We start from the raw sequence: 26,526 nt of genomic DNA, 5'->3' as shown, positions 1-26,526 counted from the left end.
CTGCAGGCAGGGGGAGGGGCGGGGCTGTGTTTCCTACCCTCCACCGCCACTTTCAGAGTGTGCTTGTAGCAGCTAGGAGGCTGCTCAGGTTGCAACAACAGTACAATTTGTCCAGTTAAAAGTTGTTCTATCACTGAAATAATTTTAGAGACATTATTTAAATGTTAAAAATCTACATAGTGTTGCTTTAAAAATTTGGATCACAACTAATTGAGACATAGCCTATATGCTTCATGTTTACATATTTATTGTGTGAAACATTTAAATTTTTAGAATTTTATTTATAAAATTAATAAGTTATTGCATTACTTTTTATATATTAAAATAGAGGTAAACTGCTATAAAATATATTTATATTTAATAGTTTCACCTTCTAACACATCTGTGAAAAAACCCTAAATTGTCTTCTTTAAAACAAGACCAAGATTAGGCTTCTAGCCCAAAAAATCCCAGAGAAATATTTATTTAAAAATGTACATCACATTGTCACCCTCCACTCAAACGGGATTTGCGCCACATAAGGGGTTAAAATATGCCGAACTCATGTGTCCTGTATCATAGCTCCATGAATGACCTTTGCAGCAAAAAACCCGCGTGAAAATCAATTCGGTATTCACTGAGATATGATTAATTAAATGCGCTGATAGCTCATTCCACCTGTCATACAGATTACACTGAGTGGAGCGGGTGACCGACCTAAGATGGCGGCTCCATGGCCATATGGCGTCTACCTATATGATGTCTATGGTAACAACCAGAACTGTCTCCAGTCTGATAGACCAAAAAAAAGTTTGAGAAATCCACTGCCAAAGACTGGGTTTAGAACACAAAATGTCCTCACTCCTACTTCACATTTTCAAGAAACATCATTTTGTTTGAGTTTTAAGCTTGTTTCCTCATGGGGAAATCAAAATGTCCCCACAAGGTCATAAAAATACTGGTATTCCTATCTTTGTGGGGACAATTGGTCCCCACAACGTAATAATTACCAGATACACACATATACATCTACACCAGGGTTCCCCAAATCTTACCCATGGAGGGGCAGAGCACTACAGAGTTTAGGTCCAACCTGAATCAAACTCAACCACCTGTGATTTTCTAGTGATTATGAAGACCTGGATTAGCTTGCTCAGGTGTGTTTGTTTAGGGTTGGACCTAAACTCTGCAGTGCTCCGGTCCTCCAGGGTAAGATTTGGGGAACCCTGGTCTACACTGTTATTAACTTGACACTTTTTTGGCACTTTTTTTTATTTTCATGGCCTATAACATCTTGTGATCCATAACAGTGATCACCAAATTAAAGTATAACACATTATTGTTTAAATTATTGAAGTATAACCATTTAAAAAAGTTTATTGACTTTGAACAGCTAATGTACCTGCAATTATATAATCACAAAATTATACAGAAATTACAAACATTTATAAAAAAGAACAAAGTTGCACGTTAAGTAAGGTCTAAAATAAGCATAAGGTACAGAAATCGAATTAAATGGATAATAACACTGTCTTTATTGTACAAATTAAATATTATTATTATTTTTAGAACAATAGAAGTGATTTTCTGTTTGTCTTGGGTTGTTTGATTAACATAAATGACACAGACTTAAGTAGGTTAATTGAGGTTACTGTCTCTTTAAGAACAAATAAGCCCCGACTGGTTTCTGATTGGTTTCTTAAAACATAAACAAATGTTTTTATTAGAAAAAGAATACTGTGAGATCATTTTGTGTGTATGTGGCCTGTCAAGAAAAGAAAGAATTAATGTTGGCTTAACTTTTGAAACACTTCTCTCTGTATGTGCACTACTGAGGGCACTTAACTATGAAGGTATATTTGGTGCAAAACAACTGCACACCTGTGACAGTGGAATTTGTATTTGTAGAGATTATCCACACATGTGTATCAGTAAACTTGAAGTTGCAGAGGACGTGATCCAAACTTGTAGATTTTTTTTTCTTTCCCTCAAATACAACACAACAGTTACACATTCACAAATCCTTCAGTGCAGCTGCACAAATCCCATTTTACAAATCACAGATTAAGAAACTCACAAGTTCACATTTTTTGCTACAATTGATGCAGTAAATATGGTGCATAACCTACTTGAACGCCTGCATCAAATAATGTGAAGTCGCACACAAATTTTGTACATTTGCAAAATCAGTTTGTGCATCTGTGCGATGAGACTTGCATGTGTGTACAATTTATTTTTCACAAATATTTTTTTATTTTTTTAATATTTTCTAGCCCAAACACAAGTACATAAATACAACTGCTTGAATCTGCTGCTACGAGTTTCAAATACTCTTTTTTATGTGCTCTCTCTTCTGCACCAAATATCTCGAGATAAATGGTGCGAAAGTGATTTGTATACCTGTAGGCTTTGGCGAGCACTGTTCAGCACTGCCCACCAGGTGGCGCCCCAGACACTCACTGAAGCAGAGTTTATTAATTACCACCAATGTTTCAGCAAAGTAAATCGCCTTTATCAAGGTATTATTTTCACCAAGTGGAGAACAATATAAATGGGAGGGCTAATTATACACACATAAATGTAATTACATACAATACTCCAATGATTCATTAGTAAACAAAATATAAGTTCCATAAATTTCAAACCATCAATATAAGTAGATTAAAAAATACAAGCAGCAAATACACACATTTTAACTTTAAATAAGATACCAAATGATGTAAGTCCCATTCATTTTTAATATCATAATACCTATAAAAACAACCCAAATCAAAATCTACTTTTAAACCATGTGTGCCAATGTTCACATTTAATATACCTAAAAGGCCTTCTGTCTAAGTAAAAATTGGTCAAACTCACCTCACCTTCTAGATGGAAATCCCCTCTCAATTCCTATATACAATAATGAAGTAATAGGATGATTAAGTTCAACAAAATGCAGTGCTAATGGCAGGTTCATATTTCTGCATATTATTGCACTCTGATGTTTTGTGATGTGTGTTTTATACTCTCTATTTGTTTTTCCTACATATGATTTACCACAGTGACATGTTATCAAATAAATAAGCTTGTATTTGTTTGGGGGTGAATCCCAAAGATATTTCCATATCATTAAGATTCTTAATAAAATCATTTGGTCCCTTATATATTATTTTTAGACTTTATATATTACATTTGACCTTAAGGAAGACTTTTATTCAATGTTACCGGATGATAACTGTCACAGGAAGGCAAGACATGGCAAGATGAGTGGATCTAAATGCAGTTTTTAAGTGTATTAAATCCAAAAAAGGTACAGGAGCACAGGCAAGAACACGAACAGTAACACATGACAGGAAACAACCAACATAAAACAATGGCTGACAAACAGGCAATTAACAGGCAGGGTAATTAAACGTGACAAGAACCAATGACATAACAGAAACAATTAATTACTATGGAAACAGATGGGCAGTGGGTGGAGTATGAATTAATGTCCATGGCAACAAAAAAGGGGGCGGGGCAACAAAGGAACAAGAGGGAAATAGGGCAGACACAGACAGGACTCTTGACCTTGGCCGTACCCACCATTGAGGTCCGGACTGTTTTAGTGAGTATCATAGTAAACTACTGATTATGTCTTAATATGTCTTCCGAATGTAAACATTTTATTACATTCTGTCTTAAAGTCTAAAAAACAGTACCTGTTGAAGTCATTAAAGTTACTTAAATAACAAAAGAAGAGAAAATCACTTACTGGTCCTGACTGTAACTTCGTAAAAAAAGATTAATCCATATTTAATTTTAAATATCTTTTTTTGCCAACAATCCTTAATGTTGAGCTCTGCTCTTTGAAGTAAGTTGGTTTATTATTGGTTTATTATGCAAGTTCAGCCTTGCATTATGTTTGTATCTTACAGTTAGTATAATGAATGTAATGAATTCAGGGCAAGAAGAATATTTATCTAATATGGGGTAATGTGAAGTATTATAATAATTACTTATCGTTTTCTTTCATGGGATATGGACCCCCTAAAGTAGCCTTGGTAGCCCATTTATAAAATTCTAGTTCTGCCACTGCAATATTGATGTTGTATTTCAGCATATTAAGTGTATAATAAGTGTGTGCATATTGTGAATGAATTTAATAAACAAATTCTTGATAGCCTTTGGTTAATTCACTAAACTGATCCTATATTCAGTTAGCCTATGTTTACTTAACTGACAGTGCCCAGGATGGTAACATAATTATTTCAATGTCTTACTAATAAACAACACAAGTCTTGCGCAGACATGGTTTGAAATCTATATTTATTTGATATTTTTTAATCGGATCCCTATATAAACAATTACGAGCTATCCACAAGTCTAAAAAGCTGATTTGATTTGGGTTAGCATCCAAAGTAAATGTTAAGAAATCAGAACAACTGTTTATATAATAATAAAAAGAATTTAGTTGTTCAGTAACCCGATTCAAAAAGACAGAAATAATCATCCAAATTAGTATATTAGAAGAAAAAGCATGATTTAAATACACATATTTTTCTTCAAAAAAAAAAAGGTTATTTTGCAAAAGAAATCACAAACGTTCTTTCCATGGCCCCACCTCCTGTTTGAATTAAAAATTAGTCTGAAAAATAAAATAATTTGTTTTATGATATTAAAAATGAATGGGACTTACATCATTTGGTATCTTATTTAAATGTAGGCCTATGTGTGTATTTGCTGCTTGTATTTTTTAATCTACTTATATTGATGGTTTGAAATTTATGGAACTTATATTTTGTTTACTAATGAATCATTGGAATATTGTATGTAATTACCTTCATGTGTGTATAATTAGCACTCCCATTTATATTGTTCTCCACTTGGTGAAAATAATACCTTGATAAAGGCGATTTACTTTGCTGAAACATTGGTGGTAATTAATAAACTCTGCTTCAGTGAGTGTCTGGGGCGCCACCTGGTGGGCAGTGCTGAACAGTGCTCGCCAAAGCCTACAGGTATACAAATCACTTTCGCACCATTTATCTCGAGATATTTGGTGCAGAAGAGAGAGCACATGAAAAAGAGTATTTGAAACTCGTAGCAGCAGATTCAAGCAGTTGTATTTATGTACTTGTGTTTGGGATAGAAAATATAAAAAATTAAAAAAAATATTTGTGAAAAATAAATTGTACACACATGCAAGTCTCATCGCACAGATGCACAAACTGATTTTGCAAATGTACAAAATTTGTGTGTGACTTCACATTATTTGATGCAGGCGTTCAAGTAGGTTATGCACCATATTTACTGCATCAATTGTAGCAAAAAATGTGAACTTGTGAGTTTCTTAATCTGTGATTTGTAAAATGGGATTTGTGCAGCTGCACTGAAGGATTTGTGAATGTGTAACTGTTGTGTTGTATTTGAGGGAAAGAAAAAAAATCTACAAGTTTGCATCTCGTCCTCTGTGACTTCAAGTTTACTGATACACATGTGTGGATAATCTCTACAAATACAAATTCCACTGTCACAGGTGTGCAGTTGTTTTGCACCAAATATACCTTCATAGTCTGTACCTCACCTTTTTTGGGACTGTTACTTTTTGGAAGAAATTTTGTTTATTTGTGCGTACTTCTTTGTCAGTCAATTTCTCTTTGGAGTTTAAAGATGTCTAATTTGGTTGTTATAACTCTGATAAAAAATTTAAAGACAAGTATTTTCTTGTAAATTTATTTATGTTTCTAGCCAAGTTTTTTGTACACAAGTGTAAATTTTTATCTGTCAGACCTCTTTTTATTATTTTCTGCAATGACCTGAAATCCTATTTCTTCCAACAATGCCAAAGCTTTAAAGTCAGTTACATTGTGCTCAAAGTATAATATTTATTCTTTTCTATAATGAAAACCCAATGATCTCAAGGCACTTTTATATTTTGATCTTATTTTTAAATTTAATTTTTCCCCTGGCTTCATTTTATGTTATATTATTATTTTTGTTATTTTATTTATTTATTTTTATTATTACTTTATCCTTTTACCTATTCTTTGTTTTGTTGTGTCTATTTTAATTGTTTTTCACTGTACTCGTTCTTTATCTACTGTTTATAATTGTTTTTGTTGTTGAATTTGTATTTGCTGCTATGCTTCTTCAATAATAAAAAAAACACACAAAGGTTCATGTAGGCTATGAAAAATGCACACTAGCACTCTACAGTTTTTCCAGTGTGCAAATTCAAACTATATTGAAAGGTCTATTACTTCAGTTACTTCAGTTTACAGCAAAATAATTCACAGACGATAATATCCTGGATTGAAGAGCTACTGTACCTAGCTTGTTGTGTCACCTTGTCTGGCTCAGCGTCCCCTCTGTACCCACAGTCCCATGGGCTTGTGTCCAAATAAAAACCGCTTCTCAATAAAAGTGTGGCAACAGATTACAAGCAATATCAATTACATTCAACACATAAAAATCAAGTTAAGATTTACTTAATAAACAAAAAGATAAACTGCAATTCGACAAAAAGAAAATATTTAATCAAAAATATTGGGTATACATGACAAAGAACTAACACTATACAATAAATACTATTTTGATTTAACATCATGATTTAAAATTAAGCTTTTAAAAGATTTTAATGGGATCCAGTTAAATTTTTTGTATCTTAAAATATGCTTTTCCCTATTTTTTCTACCCCTGATTTTGTATATTGTTGTAAAAAATAAAATACTCATCCAAAAAATAAAACTAACAAGGCTGAAATAAGCTGAAAGCTGTAGGTAAGGAGGCCAGAAAGTTTTATTTAATGGACACCTTTGGAGGAGAGGCCTCAATAAGTTGAATGAAATGCTTTTGGGAGGAAACTAGAGATGGGACAGTATGAAAATTTCATATCATGATTATAGTGACCCAAGTTATCACGGTTATCAATATTATCAAGGTTTTGTTCAAATGAAATGGAAATGTTCAAAACGAACTGATACACACACTGAAAACATTTTCTAAAAAAGTTTTATTTTTGCAAATCACAATTTAATATTTCATGTCCCTGAAATTATTTCTGTGGTAAAAAAATAAATCTGTCTAATAAGTTTACCGTGAATGAATACAATATCCCTTAAATGCCTTCTTGTGGAAAAAAGCTATGTTGCATGTGCGCGCCTGCGTCAAACTGATTCTGTCTGGACAGGATTTACCGTGGGATTTACGGCACATAAGGGGTTAAAATACGCCGAACCATGTGTCCTGTATCATAGCTCCATGAATGACCTTTGCAGCAAAAAAAAAAAAAAAAAACATGTGAAAATCAGTTCGGTATTCACTGAGATATGATTAATTAAATGCGCTGATAGCTCATTCCACCTGTCATACAGATTACACTGAGTGAGCGGGTGACCGACCTAAGATGGCGGCCCCACGGCTCGACCGCGCCAGTAGGCAGTAGCGGCCGATAGGGCGTCTACCTATGGCAAAAACGCACAGTTGTCACGTGATTCATGGAGACTTCAGTTAGTTCCTAGACGCGCATCGTGGGCCATTGAAAAACTTTGAGTTTGAGGCAAAGAACTTTGTTTTTTCTTATAATAGTCAAGAAATGCATTGATTTAATTATTTATATCACACAAATATCTGTATGTATTTTTATGAAGTTCTATCAACAATGTTTTTTGATAAATTAAATCCAGTAATATGGGAAGATTAGTATGGTCAGCTGCTGGTGCCTTGTTAACATGTTAAACTTTAAAATCCGCATTGTGTAGTATGATGCTTATAATGTGGAATTGACAGTGCACTGTGTATATATCTCATAAAGGTTTGATTTATAAATGTATAAGATAAAAAAAAGAGTCTTCATTTAATTTATTGTAATTTATATTAATACCCCTGGCTCAATGTCATTTTCTTTTGTTGTTAATATGATTATACTTAATCTCTCAACGCATTTATATATGCATTTCATAAATTAATTTATTGAATTTGCTTAACCAACGGAATACAGTGCAAAAACACTTCACCCATATGTTTTATGCATAAATATAAAATACCTCCATCTTTACGTTTAATAGCCTGAATCTAATTGCACAATAATGGATAAATATGCATTAAAAAACGAAACTTACCATAAGGCTGTTCGTGGTATGCGTTGATAACGTTATCCTCAGCCTGTCCTACTATGATACATAAACAAAGTGATTTGATTCACATCTATTACTAATATATCTTATTTTAATCTTAATTTATCTTACTTTATGTGCTGTAGCTCTATGGGGACCTCTTGAGAGGCTCCATGATCCGAAACTGCAGTAAAAAAAACTGCCGAGATCAGGGACTATTATTTCTAGCGGAAGGAAAGGTTTTAAGCGATTTTACTTCAAGTTGCATTTATATATATATATATATATATATTTGCTTTAATAGTTGTATTGTGTGGAAATGTTTTGTAAAAACAATCAATGCCCTCGAGGCCAGTGCTGAAGAAGTCTGCTTCGTACAGCGCCTTTCACGCGCAACATATTCACGACACACCAGCATACAGCTTTTAAGATTTATATTTATGCATTTGGCAAAAAGAGCTTTGCAGTGCATTACAAGGCATACCAACGTGTATTCCCCCCTTCCAACACTTTAGTTGTGCCACTTTAATAGGGCAGTTGTATTGGAGACTTATGATTTTTTAACTTTTTGAGTTAGGCTCTTAATTTCTTTAATTTAGTGTCTCATTATATAAAGACTAGTTAACTGTACAAAGATAATTTGAAGAAAAGAACGAATTGCATAATCTGATTTTAAATATTAACTTCACTATAACTAGCCCTTTAAATCTATGTGGTAGCCAGGCCAAAATGCTGAAATGATTACAATAGAAAAGTTTAAAAACAGTTTTTAATCAAAGCGGCAAGTTCTTTACATTTCATGACAAATCTGACTTTGATATAAAATGAACTAACCACAAGCCAAATTTACTTCATGTTATAAACTTGACAGCTTCTGGACTGAAGCTCTTCTGTTGCATCCATTGTCCATTTACCCACTCAAAACTTGTCACTGACTTCTACATAAATGTTCAGAATCATTTTTTTATGCATGTGTTACAATATGCTTTGCACATTAAAAAGGTACTGCACAATAAACTCGCTAAGGTTACCTTATAAAAAGGTTAACTTAAAAATGAAATTAAATAAAAAGTGAGGGAAAAACCGTAACACCATAACAAAAGAAAAAACAAATTGTCGCATGTACAACATGTACCTAAACAAGCAGAGCATAATTACAACATTCACATTAAAGTCTGAATGATCCTCACTTCAACAAAACAGATGAGGATATACACAAATGAATGGGACATCTCAGAACTCACACGGTTTAAAAGAAGAGAGCAAGGGGTCAGGGTCACTGTACAGATATCAATTACTGACGCTTTCTGGAATGTCCTATAAACACTCTGGCAAAATAGATTTAAGCAAGGAAATAAGTACATTCAATAACAGATTTATTCATCAAACTTGATTTTCTTTCCTTGTGGCCTGTCCCCAAATCCACCTCGTCCACCTGAAAAACATGCAAAATGTTTTAGAAATTAGAAGCTGTAACAGTATAACACACACACCAAAATAGTTATGCCATTCAAAAAGCAGATATTGGTAGACAACTACCTCTTCCTCCTCCTCCTCTTCCTCCCCTGAAGCCACCACCTCTTCCACCTCCACGGCCACCAAAACCACCTCTTCCACCACCTCGGCCACCGAAACCTCCCCGTCCTCCACCTCGGCCGCCGAAACCACCACCGAATCCGCCTCTGCCGCCCCCTCGACCTCCTTCGCCCTTGGGCTTGGCGTAGTCCAGAGTCACTTTGTGTCCGTCGATCTCACCGTCATCCATTGCTTCTTTGGCTGCCTTGCAGTCTTGTTCATTGTCGAAGTCTACAAAACCAAACCTGAAGGAACAAAATTAAGTCGTAAGATGGATAAACCAAATGCATTCAAAGCAGTTTTATGGCTTTTATAATCTTGGCAAGTAAATTACAACTCTATCTTCTTGTCTCACATCAGACATAGGTAAACCCCAAAACATAGTGGGATCACCGGTTTAAATGTGAATCTGAATCTACTTCTCGTGCGAATCCGTACACCGCCACTGGATTGACAGAGAGGAGCTCATGAGAAGCAAACAAAGGCAGATTGAGAGATGAAACGCAATGTCTGTACCCTTTTGAGGATCCTGTATCTCTATCTGTGGCGATTCTGGCTGCAACAGATCCGTCAAAGGCATCTTTCAGCATTTGATCTGTGGTGTCTTCTGACAGGCCTTTGACAAACAGAGTTTTTGTGGGTCCTAAAAAGCAAAGACAAGGCAGTTAGAAATGACAAGGATAGAAATGGTTAATTAAAACAATAATTGGGAAAATAAGAAATTTCACAAACCTGAGTTTCCTCTTCCGCCTCCACCACGCTCTTCTCTGCTTTGACTGTACTCTAGTCTGATAGTTCTGCCCTCGACCTCTGTGTTGTTGCAATTCTCCAGCGCCTCCTTGGCATCCTCCATGCTCTCAAACTCAAGAAACGCAAACCTGGAATCCATCATTACATGTGTTAAACACGCCAAAAACTACACAATCTTTTGCACACCACATAAAATCAAATCTAAATCTAATTTAACTACAAGTTAAACCATGCAAATGTACTATTGGTTTAGTGAAATATTTAGGCCTACTTAAAATATTTTAAGTACCATCTGAGATTAAGGCAAGAGGGTTTAGATGACAGTGTAAAACCCTGGATCTACAGATAATGCAGCATGGCACTGAAATTAATGCAGTCGTGCAGGTACGTTTCACAGACAGTGTATTACTGCCACCTACTGTCAGTATACACCCATTTGGATAACACCCTTGTTCCAAATTAATTTTGCATTTATAACAGAGTAATAAATAAATAACCAACTAGTATTTGTTTGCTATAGATATTAATAGGCTACAGACTGTTTCACCGGAAGCATGCGCGGTGACGCAATGAAGCGTTTGGTCCAAACTTTACTTCTGGTTACTGTTCGTTTAATGGTCTGACTAGTTGCTGAAACTGAACTCTTAAATACCTCATCGAAAATAAACGTTTTGGTTCCCTATGTAATCTATGTGTTGTTTATTTTGCTTTTTATATAAATAAACTATACTAGTCAACATTTGAAGTGGATCAAAAAAGTTTATTAAAGTTGTGCTAAGACAAGAACGGGTATTAGGGATAAGTTTTATGTAAACTTTTATGAATGGTTTTGATCCACTTCGAATGTTGACTAGTGTAGTTTAAAAGGACTTTGTTATTTATTCTTGGCAGAGTTTACTGGAAGTTACGTGTTGACCACGCAAGCCGCTTATTTATGTTGTAAATGCTGAAACGTCTATATGTTCATTTAATGTGTAATTTAGACGGTGTCTCACTTCGTTTATCCGAGCTTTACACCACATCAACTTCTACAGTAGAGATGTAAGGATTACCAGTTTAATGGTTAACCGCATTGAAGTCCAAGGGTTATAGTATTACCTTGTCATTTTTTAATTACCATTTAATCGTGCCAGTGTCATGGCTCAAACACTCCTGTACAGCATCAACCACTTTAAGCAACAACGCGATACAAACATTCATTCAAGGTCTGCTCCCATGTGTTTGATGACCGAATTTAAAATGCAAAAAAATTTCACATTTAGGGAATTCTAGTTGTACTGACACGTTTTCTTAATATTTCTTTAGACCGATCAATCTTTTCTATTCAGTTTTCATTAATGATGTGATCAGATTAATTTAAAGCTCCTTTTTTGCCATGCAGCTCTCTCCTAGGTCATAAAGTACACCCAATTTCTCACAACATACGTAAGCCGATGATTTGTCCTGCGTTTATATAAAAATCGGATTTAATCGTTTTTTATCGGAACTAAGTGAAAATGTACCACACCACCCCACAATAAAATGGTATTTATTTGACGTCATACAAACAAAAGCACACTTGCATGTAAAATCAATTTCTAATGTAAAAAAGTACTGATGCAAACCAAACCATGATAACATTGACGATAATCATTGTGATTTTGGCCACTATAACCGTGATGTAAACTTTCATACCACTTCATCTCTTTTTTACTTGATGCAAAGTTTTAAGGTCAGTATTCTACAACAGTCTAAATTTGCTCTACCATTTCATTTGTTTCTTGATTTGTTAAGGCGATTCATACATTTTTCACAACATGCTTAAGCCCAGATTGTACTATAGGAAATTTGACACGGCCGGTACTCACCCCTTTGGCCTGCCATTATTCTGTGGTATTCTGATAGCTGTCGCCTTCTCAAACACACTCTGGAGAGAGTCTTCATTCGCACTAAACGACAAGTTGTTCACCACCAGAACTTTACTACATGGACCTGAGCCTCCTAGAGGGAAGAAAACCAAGAAAACATTAACATTAACGCAAGATCTAGATTCCCATCTGGATAAACTTTACATTTAGCCCAATGCAAGACTTAAATGTAACAAACCTGGTGTTCTGCCACCCTGTCGACTCTTTTCTCCTGTGAAATCTACCATGATGGAGCGTCCTTGAACATCGGCCCCTTGTGCCTCCTCCATCATCTTCTCAGCAATAGCTTCTGTCTTAAACTCAATGTAGGCAATTCTGCAAAAATAGCGACATAACGTCAGCGATGCCGTAAAGCATGTTTTATAAATACAAGCGACTCATATGGTGGCTTTTCCTTACCCTCTGCTTGAACCGTTGTTGCCCATTGGTACTCTGATATCGACTGCCTGGTCAAAGACTTCCCTAAGTTCATCTTGTGTTATGGAGTATGGAAGGTTCTTTATGAACAAAGTGCGGGCATCTCTCTCTGAAGAAAAAAAATTTTATTTTAACATTTCAAAGCAATGGATTAAGATTCACCCAGATCAGTACTTGACTATCTTTTGAGCCCACACAGAAATTCAGGAATCAAACAAGATTTCATCATTTCTGGACATGGTTAGATTTATGTTTGTGGCAGAAGTCTGCTAAACTACCTTTCTTGGCATCCTGAGAGCTCTCTTTGCTTCTAGCCCGGTCAAGTTTCAGTGGCTGGCCCATTAACTTCTTCCCATTAAGCTCCAGCGCTTTCTGCAACTCTTCCTCGGACGAAAAGTCAACATATCCGAACTTCCTGTAAAGCAACAACAAATACTTTAAACTGATGTCGGATGCAAGATCACAAACCATTACACAGAGATCAATAAAAAAACGACAGGTTTTAAAAAATGTGTCCTTACTTGGTCCCGCCAAGGCGCACATCCTGAATTTCAAGGTTTTCCTTTGAGAAGAACTTTGAAATTGCTGCCTTAAGTTCATCGAAATCTTTATTTGAATTCAGGTTGCCAATATAGAGACTGAAGCCTGAAAAGTCAACAAAAAATGCATTAGTTTCCTAAAACAAGTCATCAACATTGATGTTTCTTGTAAAGACAGAATCAGAATTTAACAAAGGTGACATCACATGCATCAGTATTAAGTCCCTGGTTTATCATCATAGTTTGTTTTCATATAAAAATAAACTAATAAACTGAAATCCTCACCTTCACCATCACTTTTTGCTTTCTTGGCTGGGGGTGTGCCCTTGTCTTTTGCGTCTGCTTTCCTTTTTCCTGGAGTTTGGGGGACTTCTGGGAAAAAAGGGACAGAATTAGTACTGTAAATACACGATTATCCTGCCATCTTCACAACACATCACATACAAGACTGAGGTTGTGTTAAACGGGATTTTAAAAAGACACCTTCTTCATCTTCCTCATCATCATCGTCTTCCTCATCGTCATCATCTTCCTCTTCCGATTCTTCCTTAGCCTTCACCATTCCTGCCTTTTTGGCTTTGGGGGCTGGTGTTGTATCCATTTCTTCCTCAGAGTCTATTTAATAAAAAATGGCTTTAAAAACTGACAAGCATGCATGAAAAAAATTCTGCTGAAGAGACACTGACATCAGAACAAGAGTGTCATCCAAAACATTCAGTATTAAGTCCCTTGTGGCTCATCACATGTCTAGTAAAAAGGTAGCTTAGCAGTTTTGAACTGCTCTAGCTTCTAAACTAGCTCATGCATACCTTCGTCATCATCGTCCTCCTCCTCATCATCTGACTCTTCTTTAGCTGCAGGAGCTTTAGCTGGAGTAGCTTTGGCAGCAGCTTTAGCAGGGGCTGCCTTTTTAGGAGGAGCCTCTTCCTCTTCATCTACAAGAGATCAAATACATTATTATTACTGCTCTTACTACTTTTTATATTTTACACCTCAATTGTTCATTGATCAGTGAAATGTTTTTTTTTAAATAATTTTGCTGTTGCTGTAAATACAAAATTCTGATTTTTATTTACAAAGATCAATGCAAATTGCAATATAATACAAAACTTGTATTCACGCATAATAGGCATGCTTTGTATCCCTCTAGTGTCACCAAATTAAAATTACATGTATTATGTCTACACTATTGCATGCAGTTTCAACAGCATATCTTAAGATTTGAAATTAATTACTACATACCTTCATCATCATCGTCGTCATCATCATCATCAGACTCCTCAGCAGGTGCGGCCTTCTTTGCAGGAGTTGCTTTCTTCGCAGAGGCGGCCTTCTTGGGTGGTGGTGCCTCTTCCTCTTCTGAATCATCCTCATCTGTTGTAATACATTTGACATTTTATTTACATTTAGAGAAGACATTATTCCATTGGAGTTGCTTGGATTGCTATAATAATAAATAATTAAGGCATAAAGTAACTCTCTCAATCTTTGTGTTTAACATATACATTTAAGACAGAATAAGGGCAAGTTCATTAAGAACTTTATATCGTACCATCATCTGACTCCTCAGCAGGTGCCGCTTTCTTTGCAGGTGTTGCTTTCTTTGCAGGAGTTGCCTTGGCAGGGGTCGCTGCAGCTTTCTTTGTGGCAGCAGGCTTGGCAGGTGTAGCCTTCTTTGGTGGAGGTGCTTCCTCTTCTATAGTGAGAAACACATTGAAGTTACACTGTACAACCAATCTAACCTTTAACAAAAAAATCTAGCCACCAAAAATTTGCTTACCAGATTCGTCATCGTCGTCATCCTCCTCCTCCTCCTCACTTTCCTGTTTGGCTGCAGCTTTTCCGTTTTTCACCTGGGCATTTTTTGCAGGAGTTGCGGTTTTCTTCGCAACTGGTTTGGTCGGTGGTGCCTGCAGAAATTAGGTTAAATGGTTATAGTGGTAAATTGTTAGACATGTAATACTAATGTAATACATTTGATCAAATCTTCACCTCTTCCTCATCGCTCTCCTCCTCGCTGGACTCTTCTTCCACTTCTTTTGGAGGTGGAGGGGCTTTCTTCTTCTGAGGTGTCTGTTTCTTGGCCCCCTGCTAAAAATAGAAATCAACCATTTGTTAATGCAAATCAAACAGGTGATCATTTAACTTCGTGGCAAATTTTATATTCATAAACATGGGCACCTTAAAATAATGACATGTTTGAAAGATTCCTAACACACCAATAATAAGGAATTGTTCTTATTACTATGATTAAAGATTTCACATGCAAAAATAATTTATTTTATGGTCACTGTGTAACTCAGTCAGGTAAGTGTAGTGTACCCATTTTACAGAATGTATGTAATGCATTTGGGATGTAAAAAGTACAAATTACTTTTAAATAGCCTATTATAAAAAAAAGTAGGCAAAATCGTAAGTGTCACATAAAACCGTGGTTTAGTGTTTTATTTTAGCTTTATTGCTGTGACAAAGCAATTAATTAAAATGAAAAACCTTTACGGAAGTTTGTGTGCACCTCGATAATATCGCACGTGTCCTCGTGTATTTAAACACCACGAGGCATGTTTTTGCCACGCCAAATGTTTGGAGGCGTGGCCTAATTATTAGTAAATTAATTGTAAAAAAAATACAGTAATTTGTATTTAAATTTACTGCGAAAAGAAAACAATAGACTATTATATTTTGCTGTTGCAGGCCCAAAGAAAAGAGTTTCGACCGCAAATACGCGCGTGGACGTACCCACGTGGGTTTTACGTTACACGTGCGTACCGAAAAGCGTGCTACAAACTAGTTTTAAAACAATTAAACATCGTTGCACGCTGTACTCACACAGATTCGTATTACTATTTTCGTTTAATACGTCTGCGGTTTATTGTAGCTCGATGAATATATCTGCTCGAGCTTCTTCGTGAGCTTCACGAGTCAAAATGGAGGAGTTTAGCATCGAGCCACATAGCTAAGCGACACGCGTTACTAAATAACTCAATTATAACGCGAAACAGCTACGATCTAAAAGCTGTACATATATTGGTGTTGTACGTGACTTGACTGTAGTTTAATAGAACACGTTACAAGTAAACGGATATTAAGTTTTTTGTACATATTTTCCACGCATGTCAACCGAGGCCTGCTAACGGAGCAGCATGGTCAAACCAGATTCCCCGAATAACTAACAAAATCGACCACACGTACAACTTACTTCATACATATTCCTCAAAATTCATATTTAAAACAATTTTCACGGTACGAGCTAAAATTTGTGAATTAAAATAATCGTAGGCCTAATAACAAATTTGCAAGATTATCAAGAAAACATACATATATACATAGAATTTTGTACTTAAATCAGCGTATGAAATGACGTTGAATGCATGCAGATGTCTTACCTTGGCAAGTTTCACCATGATTGCACTCTATTCTTGACTTAAGTAGATAAACGAAAGCGTTGCGCACGTTGAACTCTTCAGTCACACGTGCTTCTCTGTTCGGTGAGAACTCAAGAGCGCCGCTCGGCTCGACTTCGCTTTTAGTATAGGCAACTGAACCCCGCCCACTCGACCCACTGTCCAATCGCGTTTCCTTTACTCACAGTTTCGAACCCTACTACGAACTAATGCATAGTAGGAATGATAAAGCAACGCTACGAACCATGTGTAGACCATGTGGAGTTGGAAGGTGTTTAAACCCCCCAGTAACTTACAACTTTGTTATACAGTCGTACTGGAAACTGGAAAACGTTTTCTTGAAAAGGAGGTCGATGACTAAGTATACATTATAATGAATTGTAAACATATTGTACTTACAGTAGTGTACCATAAACTACACTTTAAACAGTAATCAACTTTGCCATCACATGCTTAATATCCTAATGTGTATTTGTATATTGTCTGCGCATATTGAATACATATATCGTAAGTAAAACACTGTGCAGTACATTATTTCAAATTGCTTGGATTTACATTCAGGTAGACCTACATATTTTTATTTTTAAAATATTGGTATTGGTAAGTTAGGCTATCATTAAAATCTTATTTACTTTTTAAATAAATTTTTATTATTACAGGAATGTGATTTTCATTTTTTTAAGCTATCTTCCAATTTAAAAAATAAAATTTGACTGTTTTGGTAGTTTGCCAGTCTATTCGAAACCCATGTTGTCTGACAGGATAATAGATAAGGATTAACAGTAACACTTTACGGTTGTATTTGTTAACAATTACTTAATGCATTAGCTAACACGAAAAATATGTCTTTGCAGCATAGGAAGGAATAATCGATTCAAAGGACTAAAGTCAATTATTCTTCTTATACCATGGTTACCACAAACACTGCTCTGATGGTTATTTTAAAATATTTTACAGGTTAGGTGTGCATTTTACAGAAAAATAATCAAGACCCGTGAAACATTTCTCAATCAATCAGAATAAAGCATTCAACATGCCTGTGGTATAACATTAATTATACCACGGGTCTGTTGAATGCTGTATTCTGATTCGCTGAGAAATGTTCCGTGGGTATACATTAATTTCTGATAACCGCACCCCTAACTTGTCAAATGTCTTAAATATAGGCACTAGAGCAATGTTTGTGGTAACCGTGGTATAAGAGGAATAATTGACTCTGGTCCTTTGAATTATTTGAAAATAATGCAAACCCGCGGTGTAACGGCACGACGCGCGGGGTGTGCATTATTTTCTTATAATTCAATGGCCCGTCGTCAATTATTCCTTACTTTATGCATAATTAATATCATTATATTATCTTAGTTTGTTTCATTATATTTTATGTGTGTATTTCAATAACAATCATATGTTCATGGCCGTAGCCAGGGTTTGAAAATTAGTGAGGTCCAGGAGTGTTAAGAGTTAGCAAATGCTATCCCAGAAGAAAAAATACACAAAAATACACTTTTAAGTATACTTGGTAACCGCGGACGCAGCCGCTAGCGTCTCATAGCTGCTTGAGCCAATCTCTGTCATTTTACACAAAAACTATAGAGTAAACGGTCTTAACTTAATTATATACGCGGATGCCAATGTGAGTAGTCTAAAAGAACTAATTATTAGTTCAGAAAAATTCAAATTTTATTTTTTAGATGAAACACATAAAAATCCTTGGTGGCCTCATCATAGCTGGCTACAGGCATGCATATATTTTAGGTATAGTTTAAAGTGCCCGTATTATGAAAAACTCACTTTTTCTGGGTTTTGGGGTGTTATTTTGTGTCTCTGATGCTCCCACACGCATACAAACTTGGAAAAAAATCCATCCATGCTGTTTTGAGTGAGATACAGGTTTCTGAATGTCCTCTGCCTTGAGTCTCAGATTGCGGGAGTTCAAACTCAGCTCCGTTGTGACGTAACAAAAAGTTTCGTCACATTCAGTTTGAATTTTCCCGCCCACCACCCCACTCGCAGGTCTCCACCCACCAGGTAGCTAGAGAGCATAGAGCAGTCACTTGAATGAGACCCTCTGTGCTGTTATCATGTCTCACGGAAATAACAGCGCTATTTGGATATTATGGATTATACTCCCACCTACTTTTAAAAACAAAGTTTTAACGCGTGGTTATTGGAACCCGGAGTAATCTTATATACAGTGTGTTACGACGCAAACAGTCCTCAGATTGTAGGCGATGAGACCTTCATGCGAAATCTGATGTAAACAACAGACTATGTATCTATATTTCACGGATTATAAGCATTTGTGGACAAAAATTGTAATTGGATGTATTTTATTGGACTTTCATGGATCATTCACACATCTGAAACAGACTGGATTCGATTCGCGATCTTTGTATATCAACAAAAAAAGGTAAGAAGTCACGTTGTATTTTGCATGTTGTCATCTTCTGTCACAAAATACTACATTTATGATGCTAGAGCTAAAAGCTTTTTGCCAAACTAACCGAGACCGTACGCCCCAGCTTTTCCGAGCCTCTAATAACTTTAAGGTCCGCATAGATATATTTACACGGTCCGGACCTCCCGCTAGCTTCTAGCAATTAGCACGCGGTCCACAAGCAGTATACATCCCCCGCCGGGTCTTAATTTCTGTAATTTGCGAAAATAATGCGTTTGAAAATGTTTTATAATGGGAATATGTCAGCATTGTCCAGGGAAAACGAGTTTATTGTTGTGACTGCTAACGTAACATCACAATTTACTCTGGAATCATTGTGTGTCATGAGTTTCTTCTCCTGTAGTGTACTTATTAGTGATACTTTTCTGCATGATTTGTCTGTTGGCAACATAAACCGTTAATAATAATAATATATAAAATAATAACACGGTATGGTCTGTACTGCTCATGATACCACTGAGCATGCGCACGATCACATGACGTTAGTAGTGGGGCGTGATCAAAGGAGCAGCAGCTCATAAATATGAAAGACTAGCTCAAAACGGCACAATCTAAACTGCCCTGAAAAAGAGGCTACTAGAGATGGGTAACAATCTTTTCCTACAAGCTTTTTCGAGCAAACAACTTTTGAAACATGCTTGATGGAACTCATACACCGATATAACTTGTGGAAAAGCAGTCATAAGATGGGCACTTTAACTGTTTAAATACTATCTGTGGTCAATGTCATTCTGCTAAAAGACTGTTGCTATTAGGGGTGTACAGGCCAGAGTAGACATAATAATAAAGGTTTAACACATGGGTTTATTAGCACAATGAACAGCAAGGGATAAAAGAACCAACAGGTGAATATCAACACTCACTCACTCACTCAAAAATGTCTTAGGCACCAGAGCAATATGTCCTGGAGTGTATCTGTAATCAACGGAGGGGACATCAGAAGGTTTCCCTGACCAAGGGAACATGAGAGATTGATAGTCAAGTACCCATTGTGGGATAAGACCCGTGGCTGGTTATTCTGTGCGTACTTGGCCCAAGGTAGGAATTGGCTCCAGGAATTCTGGTGGCTATGATAAAAGGTTCGGAGGTAGTGGCCAACCTCCTGGATCTTCTTCTCTGTTTGCCCATAAGACTGTTAACGGTAACCTGAAGATAGGCTGGTGGTCACATCTAGGAGTTTAAAGAAGGATTTCTATGGAAGGTAAACTGTGGTCCACTATCCGAGACGATATCCTCTGGTAGGCCAAAGTAACAAAACGCATGCTGGAAGAGGAGATCTGTTGTTTGCATGGCGGCGGGTAGTCCTAATAGAGGGATAAGACAAGGCAATTTAAAGAAACCATCTACGATTATGAGAATGCAGGTATTACCTTGTGATGGTGGTAAGTCTGTGGCAAAGTCTACTCCTAGATGTGACCAGGGGCGTTGAGGGAATGGTAGAGGAAGAAACTTACCAGATGGAAGATGAAGAGGGGTCTTGACGATGGCACACTCCTTGCATCCACTCAGGATCCTTTGAATGTAATTACCCATATTTGGCCACCAGAATCTTTCAGGAGTGAGAGGGTTTGATTGACACCTGGATGACCAGTGCCAGCAGATGTGTGGGATGTTGTTTTTTACCTCCAGGGAGTGAATACGGATTAGAGCAGGGGTGCCCAATCGATCGACTATTCTGCAGAGTTCAGGTCCAACTTTAAACAAACACACCTTCCTTCAATTTTCAAGTGATCCTGAAGCCTTGATTAGCTGCTTCAGGTGTATTTGATTTGGGTTGAAGCTGAACAGTCGATTTCCAGGAGCAGGATTCTGCACTCTTGGGTTAGAGCATCCGTCTTCTTAGGCCTTGTCCACACGGACACGGGTATTTTTACAACCGTGACTTTTTTTTACGCGGTTCAGACGTTCGTCCACACGAAAACGCAGTATCACGGCACTGAAACCATTTTTTTTTAAACCCCTGCCAGGGTGAGTATTTAAAGAAACAGCGGTTGGAGTGTTGTTGTGTAGACAGTAAAATCTGGGTTTTCACCTTGCAATGTCACTTTTGTTAGGTTTCTGATTGGCCAAGGTAGCGTTACAATTTAAGTTATATCACCACCTGCTGGTGTGGCATGCTCTTGACAGCGCTTGATAGCGTGTTTTTGCTTTTTCATGAGGACAAAGATTTCTTTTAAATTGAGCATGTGTGGACAGGATTTTTTTGGAGGAAAATCTCCGGTTATAAAAAATACCCGTGTCCGTGTGGAATAGGCCATAGTTTTGATGGACAGTACGCAATGGTGAAATGAAAGCGAGTGAAATACAGGGCCCAGCAGGCTTGGCGAAGATTTAGATGTTTAGATGGCATCCCTTAATTAATTCTGATAAGTCAGTATAGAGCAGTGTTCTTCAAATCCAACCTGGAGAGCCGGTGCCCAGCAGAGTTTAGCTTCAACCTTAATTAAACACACCTGAGCAAGCTAATCAATGTCTTCATGATCACTAGAAAATCACAAGTAGGTGTGTTTGATTACGGTTGAAGCTAAACTCTGCAGGGTACCGGCTCTGGATGTGAAGAACACTGGTATAGAGGATGAATGGGTGTTGTGCTAAGCAATGTCTCCATTCCTCTATGCCAGTTTTATGGCTAGGAGTTCCAAATTGCAGATGTCATAATTTCTCTACGGCAAGTTGAATTTGTGGAAGTGAACGGACATGGCACATGGACGGAGTACAGGTGGGGCCCCCTCCTGCTGGGAAAGGATGCCTTCTACTTCTGTTTGGGAGGCATCCACCTTGATGATGAATGGTTTATCTGGATCTGGATGTGACAGGTGAAAGGCATAACAGAAAGCATTTCAGGTGTTGTAATGCAGTATTGGCATCTTGATTCCAGGTAAGCGTTTTCCTTTGGCAAACTTTTACTTCACTACATTTTGGTGCATAATATTGCTTCTCAGACAGGGCTTAAAGGTTTTTGAAGCTTTGATTGTGTTTAAAGGGCACAAAATAAAATGTATTCATGTTTCATGTGTAAAAAAACGCGGTATTCTTCCACAATTTACTTACCTCTATACCGCTATATTCACTGTCCTTAAAACGGCTGTTGTCTTCCTTGTTCTATGAAGTCCCTCCTTCAGAAATGGGTAACAGGAGTTCTGATAGTGTAGCTTGTTTAGTTTGTTGTGATTCAGCAGCAGCTTAGCTTAGCAGAGATGATGACTGCCGTATTCCTGAGGGCGGAGTATTTAGTCAAAAACTCTTATATTCACATCATTCAACTGGGAAGTAGAGGGCTGTAGTCCAACCTGGCTGTTCACTGTAGGCTTTGAAAGGGAAATTCTGTAAAAAAAAAATATATCGCCTGGCAGTGAACTTTGAGCTTTATCATTTTGCAGTTATTATTTATGCTCTAACAGCAACATTACACACTAATTAAAAGTTAAAACATGGGATCAGAAAGTACTTGACCTTTAAGTTTTTTCCAAGACAAAAATGCATATTTGAGCTGTTTCAACTCAAATCAGCTTGCACTCATATAATATATTTTAGTGTCATTGTTTTGTCTTAAGATGCACATCAGTATTGTTCTTTTTTTTGTATGGTATGTTTGTATAAACTACTTAAAGTTCCTAATATAACTAAGGCCTGTCTGGAAAACGTCCCCATAACGTTACATTTGCATTGAGATGACAGAGCCACAAGGTGGTGCTGTGGTCTTTGTCATTGACAATACACACAATACTGTAGATCTGTACTGGAATATGCTACTTCCTTTTTCATATTTGCTATATGCTTATGTTGTAAAATGTGTGAAACCTTAAAGTGCCCCTAATCTAGGTGTTTTCAGCAATATTAAAATAGTCTCTGGTATCCCCACCATATGTCTGTAAAGTTTCAGCTCAAAATACACCACAGATCTTTCATTATACAATGTTGAACATGGCCATTTGTGGCTGCAATGAAAAACACACTGTTTTTGTGTGTGGCTCTTTAAATGCAAAGAAACTGCTACCTTCCCCATATACAAAGTAGGGGGTAGAGCACTTAAATATGTGCTTTGGACTCGAGGGGAAACCTTCCGATCTCTCTGATGAAGCCAATACGGAAGTGATTTAAAATGCAATTCATCGACTGGCCGCTAGAGACTGGCTCCAAAACTGAGTCAATTCCCATAGACCTCCATGTTAAAATGCTCAACTTTACAATAGAAAAAATATGTTTACAGCCTGGTACAAAAGTTGTTTTTGGCCTGTATAGCTAATTTTGCCCTTGATGACAACTGTGAGGGGAGTGAATTTTTTTGTAACACATCCGTTTAAATTATATTAAGCCTTAAAGTTCTGCATAATTAAGGGTGTGGCCACATGAGTGACGGTTGAACAGCCACTGCTGTCACTAGAGTCGAGCTAGGGGGGTGTGGTTTCAGCAACCTCAACTTCACCCACGTCCCGCCTTTACACATTTTCAAATATCCTTGATGCGTGGTGACGTGGGCAAGATGGTGACGGCAGGCACTGCCTACTTTAAGTTTTGATCTTCAGAAACCTATGGGTGATGTCATGGACACTACGTCCATCTTTTATTACAGTCTATGTTTGTACTACATCAAAACATGTATCTCTGGCAGAAGATTAAACTATGTGCTCATAAGGCGGAGTCTATGAGCGGTTAAAGTTGGGATGTAATCAATGTGACATCACATTGCTAGGCCTGTTTTGTGTGACTGTTGCGGTTTAAAGGAGATTAGATGGATTTGTATAATAACCAGATGTTTCTGCACACACTGATATTCGGATAGAAACACATTTGAAAGTGCGTTTTCTAGGTTAGGGGGGCTTTAATATTGCTGAATAAATATTGCTCAGTAGTATAGATAAAGTTATAAAGTTTAATGTAATTTTAAATGCAACCTTAGTCAGACTTGTGTTTATTATCTTATTTTATTCAGTGTGCCAACTTCGAGTCATTATTTAGCATGTTATTAATATATAAATATGCAAAGCATTTGTCAACAATACTTGTTAACAAACACTAATGTGTGTTGTTGAAAATGTTCTCAAAACAATATGGAAATATCCTCATCATTATCAGAAGGTCTTTTATAAAAGTGTTACATATTCAATTTCCCTTGATAGTTTCTGAAGTCACTTGTTTGTCCATTAAAAGGCATGTTATATTTTTATGTGAAATGTCTTTTATCGGGTAATTGATGTTAAGGTAGATGGTCTCACATCCTCTCCTGACACTGATACATAATAGGAACACATATTTTGGAAAGATATATATAATATTACCCCATATACTCTGGATATTAAAGAGCTGCTCTCTCTGAAATAAATTTCTATTCTTTTTCATATTTTGGCTCAGGACAGTTTGACAAATTTGACTCTTTCCACCCTTTTCAAGTTATAACTTATCACTATTGGGGTTACTAGGTATATTTACTATCTTAATAATGTAAATTGTGACTAGCTTTGTTAGTCGGTGTGACTGTTGGCATCCTCTCCTTCACATGGTTTTTAATAGCCATTGATAGGACCATAAACCACTGTCATGAATCAGCCCATCGGCTTCTCCTTTCAGTGGCAACATGGATGCCATCACCAAAAAAGTTCAGTCTTTCCTGTGGAAATAATAATCTCTGGCTTTATTGATGTAAGATGTGCAAACACCCAACTCGTCATGAAAATGTTCAAACAATTCACACCACTGTCTCTTTACCGTCTCAATGTCTGTTACAAAATCATTAAAATACTCTCTATTATATAAGAAAAATAAACAAAAAGCATTCTAGAATATCTTAGTCATTGGTTCTCCAAATAATCTTTTAAAGCATCATGGAAATCTGACTTTGTCCATGTTTATGTGCAATAATTGGATCCCCATTGCTTCTATCAGCCTAGAAAATGTGAAAAAGATCATCCCAGTACTTTAGTTTTTGTAAACCATTCTCTGAAAGCATCTGAAAAAAATAGGTCAGTGAAATTTTCTCCCCTTGTGATGTCAGAAGGGGATAATACTGCCCATTAATCTGCACTATCCAACCAGAGCACTGCCATTTAGTGCAAAGATCAACTCATTTGCATTTAAAAAGACACACCCCAAACGGCAAATTTTTGCTTACACCTACAAAGTGGCAATTTTAACATGCTATAATAAATTATCTATTTGAGCTAGAACTTTACATACATACTCTGTGGACACCAAGGATTTATTTGACATTTTAAAAAAGTCTTGTAAAATGTCCCATTTAACTCACAAGGTTCATAAAAGAGAAAAGGGTGTGTGACAGGATGATTGACAGTGACTGCAACAAAGTGGTTTAAAGGGGACAGAGAATGAAAAACCATTTTTACCTTGTCTTTGTTAAATAATGGTAGTCTACCCGCATCCACAAACATACAAAAAGTGCTAGACATGCTTAACATCTCAGTCTCATAGAAATTCCTCTTTAAGAAATGTCAGCCAGAAAATGGCCCATTCTGAAAAACTGATGCTTATGACATCACAGGCATCTCACTGCCCCTCCACTTTAAAATAATTGGCTACATTTTTTGAGTGGCAGCAAAGTCAGCCAATCAGTAATGAGATTGCAAGTTAAGCTAGTAGGGGGAGCCAAATAGGTGCACAACCACTTTTAAAATCCCCCACCCTAATAGAGCTATCTGAGAGAGGTTTTTAGGAAGCTTCTAAGGCATTACAGACCCAAACAAAAACTTTTTTGTCTACATGTCACATCACAGAACAAGGATAAATACCCAGTTAAATCATTCTGTCACCTTTAAAGACACAATAGTGATTTCAAGGCACAAACGTCAATCAAAAGCAAATGGAACAACTTTGTAATCTAACTTGTTTTATCATCAAACTGAATTGACATGGATGAGAATCCCACTGTTTTGCAGATTATTCAACTTTCATAATTTACACATTTGAATGCTGTTATTGATCTGACTGATCATCATTTTCCTGTTATTACTATAAAGTTGCTTTGAATAAAGTTGCTTTTATCTGTATTGTATAAATAAAGGTGACTTGACTTGTTTGATGTGATTGCCACTAGTCAACAACACTTGCACAGATTGTAAACAGACAAAGATCAGGACTTCCAAAATCTGAGTCATTTCATCCAGACCTTTAAATCTTCCATCCTCTGCTCTTTGGAATATGCTACAGGTCACTGTCCTCAACAAATTTCCCAAATAATTAGTTACTTCTTCCATGCTTCAGTCTGAACACTTTCACTCATGGCATTAATCACTTGGGATTCACTCAGAGATGCTGCTGCCCAAAGATTTATTTTGCCCACCTATTTACTATCCTCACGCTAAATATAACAAGCATTTATATCATAATTCCCAATACTTAAACTTTGAGATGTCACAATGTGAAAAAAGATTTCTTGTTTCTAAAGTCGACTGGGCTCTAAATGAT

General features: G+C 36.6%; 1 protein-coding gene and 1 non-coding gene across 4 annotated transcripts; both read right to left on the bottom strand.

Moving 5' to 3' along the window:
- Positions 1-8,808: 8,808 nt before the first annotated feature.
- Positions 8,809-16,788, bottom strand: ncl (nucleolin). Of its 3 annotated transcripts, none has more exons than XM_065259389.1 (17): positions 16,632-16,788; positions 15,238-15,336; positions 15,026-15,155; positions 14,798-14,941; positions 14,488-14,619; positions 14,055-14,180; positions 13,729-13,860; positions 13,531-13,617; positions 13,228-13,351; positions 12,985-13,121; positions 12,689-12,815; positions 12,468-12,604; positions 12,230-12,362; positions 10,365-10,510; positions 10,149-10,275; positions 9,597-9,877; positions 8,809-9,492 (listed from the first exon to the last, which is right to left on the bottom strand). In XM_065259389.1, exons 1-17 carry the CDS (start codon positions 16,647-16,649, stop codon positions 9,434-9,436), a joined length of 2,139 nt encoding a protein of 712 aa, XP_065115461.1. In that variant the 5' UTR covers positions 16,650-16,788; the 3' UTR covers positions 8,809-9,433. The 3 variants fall into 3 exon arrangements, with proteins under 3 accessions (XP_065115461.1, XP_065115462.1, XP_065115463.1); XM_065259390.1 differs by having other exon boundaries at positions 13,531-13,614; XM_065259391.1 differs by having other exon boundaries at positions 14,055-14,182; positions 14,505-14,619.
- On the bottom strand, positions 9,977-10,109 carry LOC135741278 (small nucleolar RNA SNORA75). The gene has a single exon (XR_010529411.1). It is a non-coding gene; the product is annotated as a small nucleolar RNA SNORA75 (small nucleolar RNA).
- Positions 16,789-26,526: the final 9,738 nt, after the last annotated feature.

The sequence above is a fragment of the Paramisgurnus dabryanus genome, chromosome 24, assembly GCF_030506205.2.
Source record: "Paramisgurnus dabryanus chromosome 24, PD_genome_1.1, whole genome shotgun sequence".
NCBI lineage: Eukaryota > Metazoa > Chordata > Actinopteri > Cypriniformes > Cobitidae > Paramisgurnus > Paramisgurnus dabryanus.
Note: the sequence above shows the minus strand (reverse complement) of the source record. Positions and strands in the feature narration are given on the sequence as shown.

Bases quoted from the DNA above. Each gene is read 5' to 3' on its own strand.
- ncl (XM_065259389.1), bottom strand. The intron at 15,156-15,237 runs GTGAAGATTTGA...TAATTTCTGCAG, and splicing joins AGGAGAGCGATGAGGAAGAG to GCACCACCGACCAAACCAGT. The intron at 13,352-13,530 runs GTGAGGATTTCA...TTGACTTTTCAG, and splicing joins AGCAAAAAGTGATGGTGAAG to GCTTCAGTCTCTATATTGGC.